General features: G+C 28.5%; 1 protein-coding gene across 1 annotated transcript in view; it reads right to left on the bottom strand.

The window, feature by feature from the left end:
- The window catches only part of LOC142321800 (endoplasmic reticulum metallopeptidase 1-like), a 75,433-nt gene that overhangs the window by 20,337 nt on the left and 37,502 nt on the right, over positions 1–17,594 (bottom strand). Inside the window, exons 6-10 of the mRNA XM_075360199.1 lie at positions 15,142–15,371; positions 11,472–11,652; positions 8,207–8,391; positions 3,391–3,546; positions 126–331 (exon numbers count right to left, since the gene is read on the bottom strand). Of these exons, the coding sequence (XP_075216314.1) occupies positions 126–331; positions 3,391–3,546; positions 8,207–8,391; positions 11,472–11,652; positions 15,142–15,371 (958 nt within the window). The remainder of the gene's footprint in view (positions 1–125; positions 332–3,390; positions 3,547–8,206; positions 8,392–11,471; positions 11,653–15,141; positions 15,372–17,594) is intronic.

Here is a 17,594-nt window from a genome sequence, read left to right on the forward strand (position 1 = left end):
ATGACACTTCACATTTATCAAAAGTGCTGAATGTAGAGTAAAAGAAAATCAATAATAAAGCAGTAAGTGGAAAAATTAGTTTTTATAAATAAATAAATAAAAATGCCACCATAAATAATATTTACCAAATAAGGGTAAGCACAGGTATTAAGTAAGGCAGTCCACAATATAATCTTTTTCTACAGTCCTCCTGTACTAATTCAGCACGGCTCATTTCGGGTATTAATGAAGCAACAGATCGGGGACTATTTACATCAAGGTCAACAACCCAAAATCCTGCTTTCTGCTCCATTATATTCCCATTTACATCATGAAATGTTCTATCTACATGCTGAATAACAAAAACAAAAAAAGGCTCAAAAAACTATTTATTACAATTAAATAATTAAAGTTTGAACAATCAATACTAACCAAACAATAACAGAAACAAATGACATTAAAGCACTAATAATGAATAATTACTTTTTTGACAGCCATAAAGGGCAAAAAAAAAGCGACACACAAGAAATGCAGAATCATGAAAAATTTTGTATAAAAAGCCTTGGTAAAAAGGGCGAAATAACCAGGATAAGATCATGTAGAGATGTTTAAAAGGACAGACAACAGAAAATAATAAATTAAGTATGTATGCTTGGATATTTTTTTGCACAAAAAAGAAGTTCTTCAAATATATCACAATAATGTAACATCAGTAGTAATTTCTCAAATGAACAATGTTTTATTAGCAGTCAAGTTGTTTTTCACACTCATACTCATTTGATTCATGCTCATTAGCTCATATTCATTTGATCTGTACAAGTTCTTTATTTTAACAAAGCTCAAATTCAACCTCAAAAATGTTTATCTAGAAACTAGATAACAACCACAAAGTTAAAAAAATTAGTTTAAGGCAATTTCAGGCAAAAATTTCCAGTACTGCCAGAGAAGAGGAGCAACATCTTGGAAGACAAATATTGTAGGAAGTCACCTGGACAGGATAGTGTTGAATAATAGTTCAACTCCAATAAAAGTAAATGTAAATCTAAATCATTGCTTTGTTGTTTTTTAAATACACTTTATGCAAGTGAGTACTTGTACAAGGTGATTCAAAGAAAAGGGAAATTTAAAAAATTAAATAACATTAATGAAAAATTTTTTTTAGAAAATGAATTTTATTTCATGTAATTGTACAAATGTTGCCATTTTAGGATACATACATTTTAGTTTATTTTTTAAAGATGACATCTTCCAGGTGACTTCCTCTTCTACGTAAACACTCACAAAGTCTCTTCGTTAAATTGTTCATGGTTTGACGTAACACCTCAACTGGAATTTCCGCAATTGCTTCTCGGATCTTTGCCTTCAGTTCTTCCGTTGTAGCAGGTCTACTGCGGAACACTTTGCTTTTAAGGTGACCCCACAAAAAGTAATTGCAAGCTGAGAGATCACGCAATCTGGTGATCTGGGAGGCCATCTAATGTCACCACTTCGTGAAATGACACGTTGTCCAAACAATCGGCGTACAGCTGCCATCGATATTCGTGCAGTATGTGACGTTGCTCCGTCTTGTTGAAAGCAGGCTGTGTTAAGAATTGGTGGAAATCTCTTTTGTTGTTCCACAACAAAGGTTTCAAGCATGGCTACATAACGAGCCGATGTCACTGTAATCGCAAGACCATTGTCATCCTCAAAAAAATAGGGGCCTATAACACCGTAAGATGACATAGCACAGCACACGGTCACTTTCTGGTGTAGCTTCGTAGGATTTTCTTGTGCCCAGTATCTGAAATTTTGCTTGTTAACAAATCCACTGAGGTGGAAATGCGCTTCGTCTGCCATCCACAGTTCGTGAACAAACTCTTCGTTATCATTTATCTTCTGAAGCATTACATTACAGAATTGTGCTCGCATAACTGCATCATTCAGTTTCAGTTCCTGGACGATCTGCAACTTGTATGGATGGTATTGCAAGTCCTTCACTAACATTCTTCGAACACTTGAACTATGCAATTGTAAAGATGCTGAGAGACAACGGATTGACCGATGTGGACTTCGTGTGACAGCATCTTGTAAAGCTTGAACATTCTGTGGTGTACGGATGGTTCGCTCATGGCCTGGAGGTTTCTTTTTCATTGCTGAACCAGTTTTCTCAAAATTAGATATCCATGTTTTAATTGCATGTGCTGATGGAACACAGTCATGCCGTCCCAGATTAAAATGACGGCTAAATTCTCTACGCGCTCCCTCCACACTGTCATTGTTTTTGTAAAACGCTTTGATAGCAAATGCACGTTGGGCACCACTCCAAGGATACATGACAACTAAATGGCAGGTTAGGTTAGAGAGGCTGGCGCCACTTATCAAGTGGTACCAATCGCCCACGGCTACCAACACAACTTTCAAAATTTCCCGTTTCTTTGAATCACCCTGTACTTTAGCTTTTAAGACAGAGAAAGTTTTGCACCTCTCAGAAGTAAATTTGTCACAAAATTTATAATTTTGTTTTAAGAAAAGTTAAAGTTAAAATTTTCAGAATTTTTGAGAAACTAATCATATACAACACAAACTATCATCTTTCGACAATGAATAACACATAAAGATCAACAACAGAATATATTATTCTATTATCCACAACTCTTGAAGACTGACTATAAACAAACATCTCAAAATAAAAATGAATTGTCATTTATAGTGTTAACAATTTATAAAATGAAATTCATTTATATACTAACTTACAAGTGCAAGACTACTTTTCGTTAAATGAACAACTTTTTTTTATTTTCTAAGGATGATCAATCTCATTTTTGGTAGTCAGAATGGAAATCCAGATTTAACTTAACTTCTTTTGAAATCCCATCATTTGTTGAATACTTCAACAAGTACTCATGTCCAATTTATTACCATGTTCTAATTAGTTATCAATTACATATGCATAAACCGATTTTCGATTTAAAAAAATGTCATTTTTATTAGACCTAATGTTTGTAAAAAAACTTAAAAACAAAGCTGGGAAACGATTATAACTGACCCGCCATAAATGTCTAGATGTAATATTTTTTACCGTTAAGGTAAAGACATTGATTTCATGGCTTTCTTAATGATAATTTGTTATGCTAAAATTTATCACAGCAAAAAGGTTTACTTTAAAACCAGTACATTTTAGCATATGATGATGAAAAAATTATTTTGGTCATGCTAATACAACAGTATCCTGGTGTCAAAATCTGAAAACATGTAAGCATAATAGACTAAATGAAACATTGGTAAGTGCAGCAAACACAAGCAGCAGTCCATAAAAGGTTAATAAACAAATGATAATCTAAAAAAAAATCCATTAAAATATATAACTAATATAAAAACATATATATATATATATATATTCAGTAATAAATATATTCAACAAACACTGACCAAAACCAAATGTCTTTGAGGTGCTGGGGATGCAGGATCACCAGAATAAGGAAACCCTAATGGTGTCAAAACAAGTGTAAGTATAGCTCCTAAATACATTGCACTAAGAAGACTTAATACTCTCTTAGCATCATGTATTAACAAAATACATGGTATCTGAAACAATCAACATTATCTTGCAGTTAGCCATATTAACTACATAAATGTAACCACACAAATGACAAAGGTATTCATATAAACAGGATTTGCACAGTGAGTAAAATATACCAACTTGAGTAAAAGAGAATGCCACTCATAACACTTTAAGTTTTTGAAACCGATTCAATAGGCTCAGATAAGTTTGGTTGACTGCATATCTCTTAAAAAACGTTTATTAAAAAAAAATGTACAATGCATTTTTAAAAGTGGTGACGTGTGCAAAATTTATACTGAATAATTGACATTGGATAAAACATGATACATACATTAGAGAAACAATTATTTTTTCACTGTATATTATGCCCATCCTTCAGGATAAACAGAATCAAATATTACAATTTGAGGTATATAATTTTGTACTGTAAAAAATCCTCTAGGACTTTTTAATGTTTTCATATAGAGATATTAAACTTCAATAAAGTATTTCAGTGAATGATTTGGTGTAATGGGAAAAGAATGGTGATTGATGTTAATTAAGACACTGAATTTGTTAAAAAAGTACATAGGTGAATATTTATTAATAAACGGCATATATATTTAAGATTATAACATATTAATAGTGCAGCGTGAGCAACTTAAAACAAACCACAACAGACTAAATACAATTACAACATGTAATATTTTATGAATGATAAAAAACATAGATTAAATTCTCTACTTGCATTAGAAAATAATTACATATTTTTACAAACATGTCTGAAATGAGCACTCTGTGGAGAAATGCACTTTGAGTAATAATAATGGAAGTTACTTGACATAAAAGATTGTTAATGCCATAGATTTTTTGTAGAATGATCGCCTTCAGTTCAATGATAGTGTGAGATTCATTTCATAAACTGTATCCTTCAAACAGCCCTGAAGGAAAAAATTGCGACTAGACAAATCTGAGGAATGTGGAATTGTCCACATTCTCTTTGCCATCAGTTCATTTTTATGTAAAAGCTGTATGAATACATACTAGTAAATCATTTGATATGTACATATCTTGTTGCAAGAAGCCATACTATTTTTCACGATCTGTTAACTAAGTGTTGAATTCTTTGAAAATTGTGTGATTCACAATACTGGCTGACTAATGGTTTATGACAGTAGGGTCAAAAAATATTAAGCCCACTATACAATTACCAGAAACAGCACACCATATGTTGATTTTTTCATTGTAGAAGTGTAGGCACTAAAAAATCTGATAAGAATTTTCAGTCATTTGATATCTGATGCTGTGCTTATTAATACGGTCAGATAAATGAAATTGTGCCTCATCTGATGTGAACTACAGCATTGGGTCTATTTGTCCATCAACAATGTTTTTGAGAACCCAGTCACAATAATTAAGACACTATGGTATGTATTTCAGTTGTATTTTATACCACTTGGTTGTGATAACTTATAAATAGATATTTTCAGACCGACAAATATTCTTCTTTGAATATTGACTACAACCTCTGGAGTCTAAACAGAATGGTGCCTATTTCGTTTTCCGCTTCAAGCTAACTCCATTGTAGGCCATTTTTTAACCAAATCGTGAATGGTATTCTTTGCTGGTATAATGGAATTTGTATATTTTTCTATAAAAAGTTGATGTGTTTCTTAAAAGGATCCAAAATGTACATATGCTTCCACTATAAGAACCCTTTTCTTGATTAAATAAGGCAGAAAAAAAATCTGTAAAGAATGAAACTACACTGCAGTGAATAATTACAAATGAAAAAAGTTAGATGAAAGTATAATAACATGTAAAATCAATAATGGCGCCAGTAGTAGCAGCATTAAAGGTGAAACTCAAATAACTTTGGTTTGGTTTTAAGTTACTCACCCAGTATATCATTATTATATGAAGTTACACATTTATGTATAAAAGAGAATTCTAATTAATTTATGTAGCTGATTACTAAATTAGTTTCAAAATAAAATCAATTAATGCTGATCTTTTTTTATTAGATTATTAATAATGTAAGGAAAATTTATTTAAAGCTGTATAAATTTCTAATAAATAAATAGAAATGCATGACAATAAAAATAAATCTGTATACTAAACAACCTTTGTCAGAGGAGAAAAATACATTCTTTTGTCTTCATTCAACAAACAACCTCCTTCACAGCTAAATGGAATAAATAAAATTATAAAAAGTTTTTAAAAATTTTTAAAAGTACGAATATTTTAATAATGTAAAGCACAGAAGTACAAAAGACAGCATACTTAAAAAAATACTAACAAATTAGTTTTTTATTTACATAAACAATTTGAGAACACAAAAAGAAGCAGTTGTATCCATGTAGTGAGTGGGTTAATTCTTATTACTACTATGAAAAAATGTTTCCTCAAACCATTTATTTTTCACTGAACTAATTATAATTATTAAGGAATAAAAAATTATGTCAGTTTGTTTCACAAATTAGAAACTAACTAAAACTACTTATAAATAACATAACTAAGTTTTATTAGAGCTACTTCATTTTCACAACATCTCTGAGATTTGTGCTGAGCCTGGCATGTGATTCTGTAGGAATATCTAACAACTAATTTTATATTGTGGAAGGTAATTAGCTAAAGATGTTGTCATAAATTTTCAGTTTGTTGCTAATCATTGGTCATTACAGTAATATTCTACTGCTGTAATGAGTATGGCAACCAGCATGTTTAGCTTATAGAAAGGAAGGGTGAGAATTTTCTCTTCACAATAGCATACAATTCTTAAACTTCCAGCAATACTAGTCATTTAATTGGTACAGAGTTGTTACAAAAGTAACAGACTTTTTTTAGAAAATTTTTGTAACATCAAAGTACTTAAAACACATTTACTATTTATTGAATGACAATGTCGGATGATAAATCAACACTAAAATCAAATATTACTTACTATTTATTAATAAACATTTAAAGAATCTGACAACAAGTTGTAATACTTTCCTGGCATTGATTATTTATTCTTATATAGTGGGAAAATAATTATACATGAAAAAAGTTACCTAAGATTTCTTTTTTGGGGTAGGGGGTAATTTGTGCTGAAGTTTTATTGTAAAATTATCATTATACATTTAAAAAAACCAAAAAATATTTTAAAAATTCAAAAATTTTTTTTTTTTTTTTTTTTGCTTCCCGACACTAAAATCACCTTCCTAGAATTTATTTTTATTTTTCTAGTTTACTATGTTATATGGAAGAACCTAAAAAAATTTCAATAAAAAATACACAACCAATAAAGAGTTACCTAAGATTTCTTTTTTGGAGGTGGGAGGTGAATTATGACGAAATTTTATTACAATATTATTACTTAAAGTTTATTATTTAAACCTTTAATACTATTAAATCCAAAAAAATTATGGAAAATTCATAAAATTGATATTTTAAAGTTTTGATCAGTTCCCCACCCCCAATACTACCTCCAAAGTATGTTTGTTTGGGCCGCACTACTACTATGCCTAGGAAGACATTAAAAAAGTTTGGTTAAAAAAAATGCAATAAATAAAAATATAGCTTTATTTATTTTTGGAGAAGGGGAAATTTAGGGACAAATTAGGTGGATGCACACATGTACTGAGCTTAATATAAAGTGGGGGTTATGTTTACAAAATTTTGAAAAAAATAAGCTATTTCTCTAATTATAAGGGATGCTTAATTTTAGAATTGAGCAATTTATGTTCCATCCACTAATAATTTAGAAACCTGAGCGGAATCACATACTATGCAGACCCAAAGGATTTTAAAATTTTTAATGATTAATCATTAAAAACAAATTTCTTACCATAATATTTTATATTTCCTCTACAATTTTCATAATTGATTTGAGTTTATGTTCTGCCTTTCTTTGCACTGTCACTTTAACATTCGTAGTTGATGTATTTTGGAGAACCTCAAAACTATTTTTAGCACTGAGTCTTCCTGAGTTGGGATCATCAAGTAAATAGCAATGTTAAGCGCTCCTCCTAGTCCCCATCAATTGTCATGACCTCTTCTGCTTTGACCCTCTCGCTCTAATGGTTCTACGATTTGTTGATAGTAATCCTTGTGATTTTTTTTAAACAATTTTAGATTTTTAAATTTTAAACATTACTCAAGTTTATTTGTTCATTAATTATGTCCTGTTTTTTTTAATTTTAGCTTGAATATTTTCATGTTCATGCTAAAATCAATCATTCAGGCTAAAAGTAGTTTTGAGAATGGAGGTACCCAAAATTCATCAATTGCAAATGTTAGAGTAACAATGCTAGGAATGTCAGAAAATAACACTAAAATCAATTAAAAACAACTCTTTAAGAAGTAAAAGAATACTCTGATAATGCAAACCAGCAGCAGCCATTGCAAGTTTACAAATTTATTGACTGCAATATTAAAGTACACATCTTTAGTATCTGCAGATACGACATTACAAAAATACACAATTCAAAAATATTTTACAACCAATTATTTTCATATGTGAATAAATCAATATTGTTTTACATTCAGGTCTCTAAAACATAAACATATGATTTTAATAATTAATTAAATTATATTTTTCAAAAACAGTTAAATAATCAAATCAACTTAAATATAACACAGAAAAATGTATAAAAGAAAAGATAACATATTTGAAAAGAGAGAAAATGTAAGATAAAACCTTGTAACAGAGATTATATTTACCAAGAAACTGAGAAAAAGCGTGAACATAGCGGATGAAATAAGACCCAAAACTAATTCAGAATGGTTCCCTGACCCAGTTCGTCCCATAATAGGAACTATTAATTGTAAAGCTCCATTAATTACATATGCACATTCAATATATGGAAAAATTACACAAATTACACTTAAAGCCACAATATGCCAGTCTGTAACAAATATTTTTAAATATTATTTATGTTTAGTAAATGTTAGTTATACATACATAATTACATATATAATACATTTAAAGGAAAAAAGATGAACCTTTTTAAGCGAGTAATTTGACATGATATGAATAACAGAAGCATACTTATATTGTCTACTCCAGTCAGTCACAACAAACAAACATTCTCTTATGATATATATTGAAAAAAATATTTTGTCATACATGCTAATCATGAAGCTCAAATGAGTGTTAGAGTTTGACAAATTTTTTCGGCTCTTGATCTTGATATCTCTTTATCATTGCATATTTATTCTATGCTCACTTCCTACTTTGAATTGACAGGCTGTAGTCAAATACATAAAATCATATTCCATTAATGTATATTTCATCCTTTTTTGTAAAATAAATCAAGCATGATCAAACTATCACAACAAATCATACAATATAAAACCAATCAATATAAAAATTTAGTTTCATTGGTTGTCTCTTCAGTCAGTCAGAAAACTTATATGTTCAGATTGGCTTACCAAACTAACGCATTTATTAATATGCTTTATGCCATATTACATATTTATAGAGATTCAATACTGTAGTGTACCTTTGTACACAGGCATTTGAAGCACAACCTTAAAAAAAACTAAGATTTCATAAATATGTACATGTTGAAAAAACTAAGCAATGCCAATATGATTGTTATTGTAATATGCTGATTGTCAGTTATTGTTAAATCTTAAATATATAGACATTCCAAGCAATTAAAAAGTTAATTTACCAACCAAAGATGCTTAAAATCAAATGATTTATAGAATGTAGTTAATTCTATTTGTATGTGCTTTATGAAACATTGGTTAATAGTGGTGAAAGAAAGTGAATGATTGCTGCTGTCAACAAAAAATCTACTATGCAGAACAGAGATGGAGGGGAAAAGTAAATGTAAACAAATTTTGGATAAAAGCTATTTCACTCAGATAAATTTTTAGAAGCTAATTCTTAGATTTCAAATTGTGACAGTAGAATAGAATCATTCAGCTTTACAAAGTATAAAAATTATAAACAGTTATATACTAATGTTAGTATTATTAAGTAATTTTACTGATTAATACAATAGTAATAATGATATAGTCATCATAAAAAAATCTTACAGGTATTTATGATGAAAGAAAAAAATATTTCCAAAATTGCACAAACACAGATGTACTTTATAGGAAAAATTATTAGAACAATGCATACAATAAAATATAGAGACTGACTACAGAACCAATTAATCCTTAGCTTGTTTTCTTCTTTTTTAAGTGACATTTAAGCTACGGTCACAGCCACTAAAAACTTAATGTCAACAGCATACAGGGGACTGCACCCAGTATCTTTAATTTAATCTAAAGAAATTAGTTTACTGGTAGTTTATTGGTAGCTTTGTCCAATGGCATTTTACCTTACTTCACAGCTTCCAATTTTCATGTTACTCCCTTACTTATCTAAACATTATAAATCCATCAGGTTGTAATTAATGCAAAATTGGCTTGTTTTAAACTTTTTTCTATTCTGAATTTTTTGTGTACAAGGCTTGTTTTTAATGTAAATCTGTTTTGAAATAAAAACAAAACTGAAAAATATGTTCTTTATTACTTGGGCATAAAAACGACATGTATTTACTACTTTCCTGTGTAGGCAGCTGTATAGCTGCTTTCAACTTCCAACACATTTTTCACAGCCTTTCACAAGCTTCTTCATTCCCTCTTCAAGAAATTCTGCCACTAGCAACTTAAACCACACAGTAATGCCACTTTTTAATTCATTGTCACTGTCAAACCTTTGTGATGCAAGCCACTGTATAAGTTGTAGAAAAAAAAAATAATCACTGGGAACTAAGTCATGGCTATACGGTGGATGATTGAAGATTTTCCAATAGTCTCACTCTTTGATCTGTCATGTGTGGCCATGCATGGTCATGCAAAAACAAAATAATTAGGGATAGCATAAAAAGTATACCTAGGCTGTACACTTGACTGAGCTAAGATAATAATCATACAGTTTATTTCTTTAACACTTTATGTTAAGTCAATTTAATAACAAAATATGTTTTGTTAAAAATTTTATTTATTTTACATATTCTAATGTTTTAATTATTTTATTCTGCTATGTTTTTAGTTCTTTACTTCATTTTTCAATATTTCTATTAGGGTCATTTTTTTAGATGAGAAAAAAGAGTTTGGGAAGGAAGTTGTTAGATGCATATGTAATTTTGATTATGTGATCCTTCAGTGAAATTCCCAACGTAAACAGTGATCTTTTGATTAATCTCTCTCTGAAAAAAGTAATTCCAAACAAATTAAGTTGATTCATTCTCTAAGAAATAATAAGCTTCTGAAAACACAATACACTGGTTAATGCATTACCAACACTGAAACTCCTATGCAAATTGTTTGGGAATAGATTATTAAACTATCCCTTAGGATGAACTACTGGGTATTATCCGGAGAGGAACACTGTAAGGGAGAATACTGTCTATGTACATTACTTTCCATTAATATAACCTGTATAAAACTTGATGCTAATTCATTTGAACTGTCTCTTCAGTCTAAGGTAACAAAAAAAAAGATCCCTTACACAATTCATGTAAAATACAGCAATTCTAACAAAATTTACTGATATAAGCAATACCGTTTAATGTATTTTTGGAGGTAGTTGGTTTTTATGCCATTATTTACTCAACCTTCTCATTTTCCTTATCTGTGATTCTTCTTCTGAGGGAGAACGATGGTTATAGTGTTAACCAAACTTCACTCACAGAGCTAGAAAAACAGGTAACTTAGAGAGAAGCTCTTATTCCTGGGTAGAATTTGGTGAGATGACAATAGTCTTACCATATGGAAACTCCATACCATCCAAAGGTTACACATTAGCCAAATTATTATTGACTGATGCAGATAAAAACTGCTCTCTTAACTTTTCTATAAATCAAATCTAATCTAAAATAAATTTAAAATTTACAAACACATCCAATTCAAGACAAATGAAATCAGGTTGAATTCTGCTTAAAAGTAAGAAACACTTAATATTGACTCTTAGAAATAAACACACCTTTGCATTTGTGAAATACTCTTTCACGGAGAATACTACCAATAGCAGTAAAAAGCACCCACATTGCAGGTATAAAACCTGATCTCATTCGACACAAAATACAGCCTGCTAATATTAATGTATAAAGAATCTGATTGGCATCATAATACAGCCGAAAAAGTACCCATGGAGATTTTATAACCTGTGTAAAATAAATAATTTTTAAGAAACATTTAATAAATTTATTCATGAAAATATTTTCAATAAATCACTTAACAAGAAAATCATGGAAAATCGCAAAAAACGTGAAAAAATATAATGTATATTGTATAATATGTTGAGAACACAGACCTTTTTTTAGTTTAATAGTTTCTAATATTCCAATACATTATTACATCTATGTTGAGCTCTTAGAATATTATCAACTAAAGCACTTTTGAAACTATCTTTCATAGCACAGAAAACCTGAACAGTTTTGAAAGAAACTGCATGAATCCTATAAATGACATGACCTGAAACAATGACCTATGTCGCCTCACTTCACATTTCAGTTGCAATGATGCAATGAAATGAACAACATTATACTAATTACAAACATTTCCAAAATTAAAGTTCTTAAAGACTTTTTAATAATTTATACTGCTACTTTTTATGTTGAATCCAAATATAACCTCAACTTTTTACAACATTTTTTTATAGTTTTACACAAAATGCCAATCATTTTGACTAAGAAGATGAAAATTAGAGAAAGTCAAGGGAGATGTAAGCTTCATTATAGGCAGTTTTTTTAAAAAACTTATTGGTAAATACTATTATTTACAATAATTTTACTTTTATTGGAAGCTTTATGATGCCTTTTTAGTTTGTTTGTAAAGCTCTGTTTGCAGATTTGCCTCTTGTACAATGAATTTTGATTGTCATGATCCAACAATAGTCACCCATCATATCTACACTACACCATCCCAGCCAGAAACCCTTTTTTATCTGTTTAATATCTTGCTAAATGATTTTTATGTAAAAGTGAATTTTTATGCTCATAGAATATCCCAATATTTTGAATTTTTCCAACAACATTTCAACAATATTTTTTAGCATAGGTACACTAATAATTTGGTAAAAACATTTCTAAAAGCTATCCAAGCATCTTTTTCAACAATGTTCATTCTAGGGAGGAAGTTTTTCATCTCTCATAAGCTTTCTTATATCTGGCCCAACAAATAAGCCTTCCTTCAGTTTAAAACCTGAAAGATGAGGGAACTTCATACAGACATACTTAAAAGTAGTTTCCTTCTTTTGTAAGTCTTTAACAAACTGCTTCATGGGATCCAGTTTTATACAGTGGCTATAATTTTCTTTTCTGAATCAACAAGACTTTCATTCAAAATATTTTTCTACCTCAAGAGATTTTCTTGCAGGACAGTATTTTTGTAGCCAGTGTTGAAAAGTTGCTCAGCGTTTCATTTACATAAGAAGCATGGTACTTAGTGAATCAAACCTACTGGTCTAGAAGCATACATAGTATTTTACGGTGTCCATAAATCATCCAGTCATGTTTTTTATATTTTATTATAGTAGTGAATTCCAGTTTCAAAGTAACATAAGTTTCATGACAACAGATACAGGGTCATACTTATTCTCATTATTTATGAAAAACAGTTTTTAGACTTCTTTCAGAAGAGTCCATAAAAAGTATTCATTCTCTTGCACTCAACGCCAAACTTGTATATCCAACTAGCTATATTGTTATATCAAATCACGTCAAATCTTGTCAAAAAGAGAAGTAAATTGTTCTGTCCTTTACAAATAAATTGATGTTCCTGCTACAAAAAAGTTCTTTTCTTTTAATTTGGAAATGAACAATTCAGTAGAATTCTTGGATTATCTTAAATTTCTTACAAGAACATTCAATTTCAATTGACTGAACAACTGAGTACATGCATTATATTGAAATTCCAGATCATTACCTTGTTCATTATAACTTAAAGCAGTAAGTTCTTTTAATATTTCAAGAGGAAGAGAAAGTGTAAACTTCCAAACTGTGAGGAACAGGTTGAATATAAAACTTTTTTTATTTCTGGAATTACAATCTTTCTCATTAAAGCAAAAATAATGAGCAATAGTAAAGTGCTTTTTTGGCTCCCTCCAAGTCACTGGAACACAAAATCTTAAAAGATTTCATTTAACCTTTTTAACATTTTTTCAGACTCACCATGCAAACAAAAATATAATTTTTATGAGGAGTCTATGATTTATCTTTATCTCCTAACTGGACTCCAAAATATGCAGGATAAATTTTAAAAAAATTTAATGTGTATTTGATGTTTTTTTTTAATTATTATTGCAAACTCACCACAATTATAACAAAAGTTGTCTGGATAGTTTACACAACTCACGTTATCGTAATATATCACAACTAAATTCAGAGTCAAAAGTGAGATTGGCTCATGATAAAAGAATCACTATTGACACAAGCTTCTAGATTTTGTCATTACTTACAAAACTATTTAATTAAAAAATAGCCACTGCTAGCACTACTGTAGTCAAGATTTAAATGTAGAAAGTTTTATAATAACAATTTTTAATTCTGGGAGACACCAAGAAAGAAAGGACTATAATAACAGATATTGATATATTTTATAAGTAAGATTTAATCTATTCATTACAATTTGCCAAGTCTTGCAGTACCTAAACTAGAATAAAAATGTATCTGTGTATACAATATTAATATGCATGTGTTAAAAAACTAATTTTGTGAAAAATGGTCTAATAAAATTAGATTTTTTAAATAAGAGGCATCTGCAATCCAAAGAAGACTTCAAGTATGAGAATATTCTCTATGTTGAAACATAATGTACTATTAACTTTTTTTTAACTTAGAATCGTTTATTAAAAAAAAAAAATGATATACATAAATTTTGTAATTCTTCAGAGATAAAAATATATAACTATTTAGAGGAATTTTTTTTAACAGTAGATTTTCATATAAATTTCATTTAGTTTTTTAATGTATATCAAGGAATTTTCAGAAAATAATTGTTTTTACATAATCAATTAGTATAATTACAAAAAAATTATTTTAAAAATGATTCTTCAGGTTTACATTATACTTTTAAAATTCTAAAAAGGGTTCAAATTCAATATTATTAAGACCTATTTAATTTAATTTACCTTTTACAATATTGTTATGAACATGCATCAACTGCAACTTACACTTTAAAACTTACTGTCTTTAAAATATACCTTTAAAAACAAATTTTTGTACAATTAAAAATGTTTTTTTTTTTTTTTTTTTTTTTTTTTTTAGAAAGAATATTAAAATTCACAATTATTCAAAAAATAAGTTATCAAAAGTACTTTTATTAAAAAAATTTATTTTATTACAAATTTATTTCTACTTAACAATATATGAGAATCAGGTTGACAGTTAGGGTTTAACAAACATTCAGATCTTCAAACAGCTAGCATATGAAGAGAGAATATATTTATTTATCTTGTTATTTTTTATGTGAATATGGTTATGTGTTATTTTTTATAAGTACACAAAGTATGAGCTTTCTACATTGTAGTAGTTTTCTAGTTACAAGGTGTACTACATTTAGAAAATATTGTAATACAGTAAGACCTGTTACACACATCTTAATAATTATATATTTTAAATATATACATATATATATATGTAAAATCATATTACCAGTCTTTGTTTACGAGCAGCCATGAGTGTAACAAAAAGAGGAATTAGAATAGAAGGTATTACATATAGAAAAAATATCCAAGCTGGTCTAGAATACCAACTCATTGAGCGATTCAATGTTGACAGACAAATAGCAGTTAAACCAGATGTTAAAAGTGATAATGCCCATGAACACAATATCACTCCTGTGCACATAGTTAACTGTCGCATATACAAATGATATACAACATCTGCAACTCAAAAAAAAAAAACAAACAATATAATTAAGCTACTAAAATTAGTTTTCGCAAGACATAAATAATAAATAAATTTAATATAGTAACACAAATAATAACAAACAGAGAATCACTAAAATGAAATAAATTAATTATGCAGTATATAAACAACAAGACAAAAATATAAAATTACATTATGAGATTCACTCATCGAGTTCTAAAATAAAAAAAATTAAAAATTCAGGTGTATTTTAGATTTTTTAATCTTAATATGAAACAGACAGGCAGTCATGCAGAGACAACTTAGTTAAAACAATATTTATTAACAGTTCCTTGATGATTTATGAAACTATTATCTTACGTAAAACCTCTAGGTTTAAAATACAATGAATACATTGTTACAATGCCCAAGGGATGGCAAACATTATCTGTAACTTAGTAATTTTCATCATATTTGTTTGTTTTACATTAATAATTTTTTTAAATTATTTTGTGATTATCAAAAATACTTTATAGAAGAAAAAGTACTAAGAAACATTACAGAAAATTATAAAAACAAATAATCTTAAAACTAAAAATCTTAAAAAATAATCTAAAAACAAATAATCTTATTGATATTCTCACTAAGGCAAAGAGAAATTTTATCACAGTTCATGAATTTGTTAAGACTTAATTTGTAAAGTATGAAGTAATGATTTATTTATGACCATAAATAGAAACAACAATAATAACAGATCTTAGGAAAAATTTTAAATCGTAACCTCTTAAAATCTTTATATACATACATATAAAATCATATGAATTTTAAGTAAATAAATATAATTCATACTAAAAGTCTACTATAAATTTACAAAATATACCCAAAAACTATTCCACTGCTTAACAAGGACAATGCAAAAAATCTTTAAAAAGTTTATTTTTATAAGTATATACATACAGAATGTGCTAGAAGATGTTGGCAAGACTTAAGGGACTGATTAAGGATATTAAAATAAACAAAAAAGTTCATGTGGTCAAATGCCACACCTTACTCCATTTTCCCTCCGTTAACCATTCAATATAAAACTTTTTCAATAAAATGTAAATCTTCTGAATGGATTAAGATAGTTTAATGAAATTTAGTGGAGATGTACGCGAGCAACATCTACAAAATAATTAAGTTCACAAAATTTACCTTTGAAAATTCCAAAATGGCAGTCATTAATCTTTTTAAATTATTAGCTCCATATCAAAGTATGTTTTATTATACAATAAATTGTCCTTTAATCTGAACAAAATGACACCTAATTTATTCAAATCGCATGAATAACAATTGAGAAATGAGAAATTGTTAAAGTGGATAACAAAAACATGCAATTTTGATGTCATGAATCAGTCTCTTAGCTCTGGCCAACACCTTCCAGTACACTCTATATATATATATATACTCACGAGTATGTATATATGTGTGGGTGTGGATGTGTGTGTGTGTGTGTGTATGTGTATTGTGTGTGTACATGTGCGCACGCATGTGTGTGCATATACATATAGGAGATGTGAATCTCTATATTTTTTCTATAATATTCATTAATAAATAATTACACAAACAAGAACAATAATTATGGCTGTAAACTACACATCTAATAAAATAATAAAAGTAAATATTATTAAAAAAAAAATATTTACATCACAAATCTATTCATAACATTGTTTTATTGAATAGTGTGAATTAAAATATACAGCACATATTAAAACTATTTTTTGGCAATAAGATTTCCATCCTTTATCTCTGCTGCAGCTTATATTTCAGAGGGCTTAAATATTAAAAAAAATTTTACTGAATACATTCAGAAATAAATTCATAAGGTATCATGTATATAGAAATTAGGTACCTGGTTCTAACTACTGAAATAGTGTTGTATGTAACTAAATATAAAATATAGATTAAAGTCTTATATAAAAACATCAACACTAAAAAAAAAATTAATTTTATAAAAGTTTCAAAATTTCATCTCCAAATATATTTATATAAAGATAATAGCATACCATGTCTTAATTTTTTGTGCAAAAATTCAAAAGCAGTACAATACTTAACCAATAATTGGTATTTATAACCCAAGAGATTAAAACCCGAACACTAAATGGAATACTTCTGTAAAAATATTTTGTTTGTTTCAAATACACACTTTTCAATTTTTTTTGTCAGATTGTTTAAAATTCACTACATCATCAATCTGCTGTTAAAGAAAAAAGAAAGTA

The sequence above is a fragment of the Lycorma delicatula genome, chromosome 3 (assembly GCF_047948215.1).
Source record: "Lycorma delicatula isolate Av1 chromosome 3, ASM4794821v1, whole genome shotgun sequence".
Lineage (NCBI taxonomy): Eukaryota > Metazoa > Arthropoda > Insecta > Hemiptera > Fulgoridae > Lycorma > Lycorma delicatula.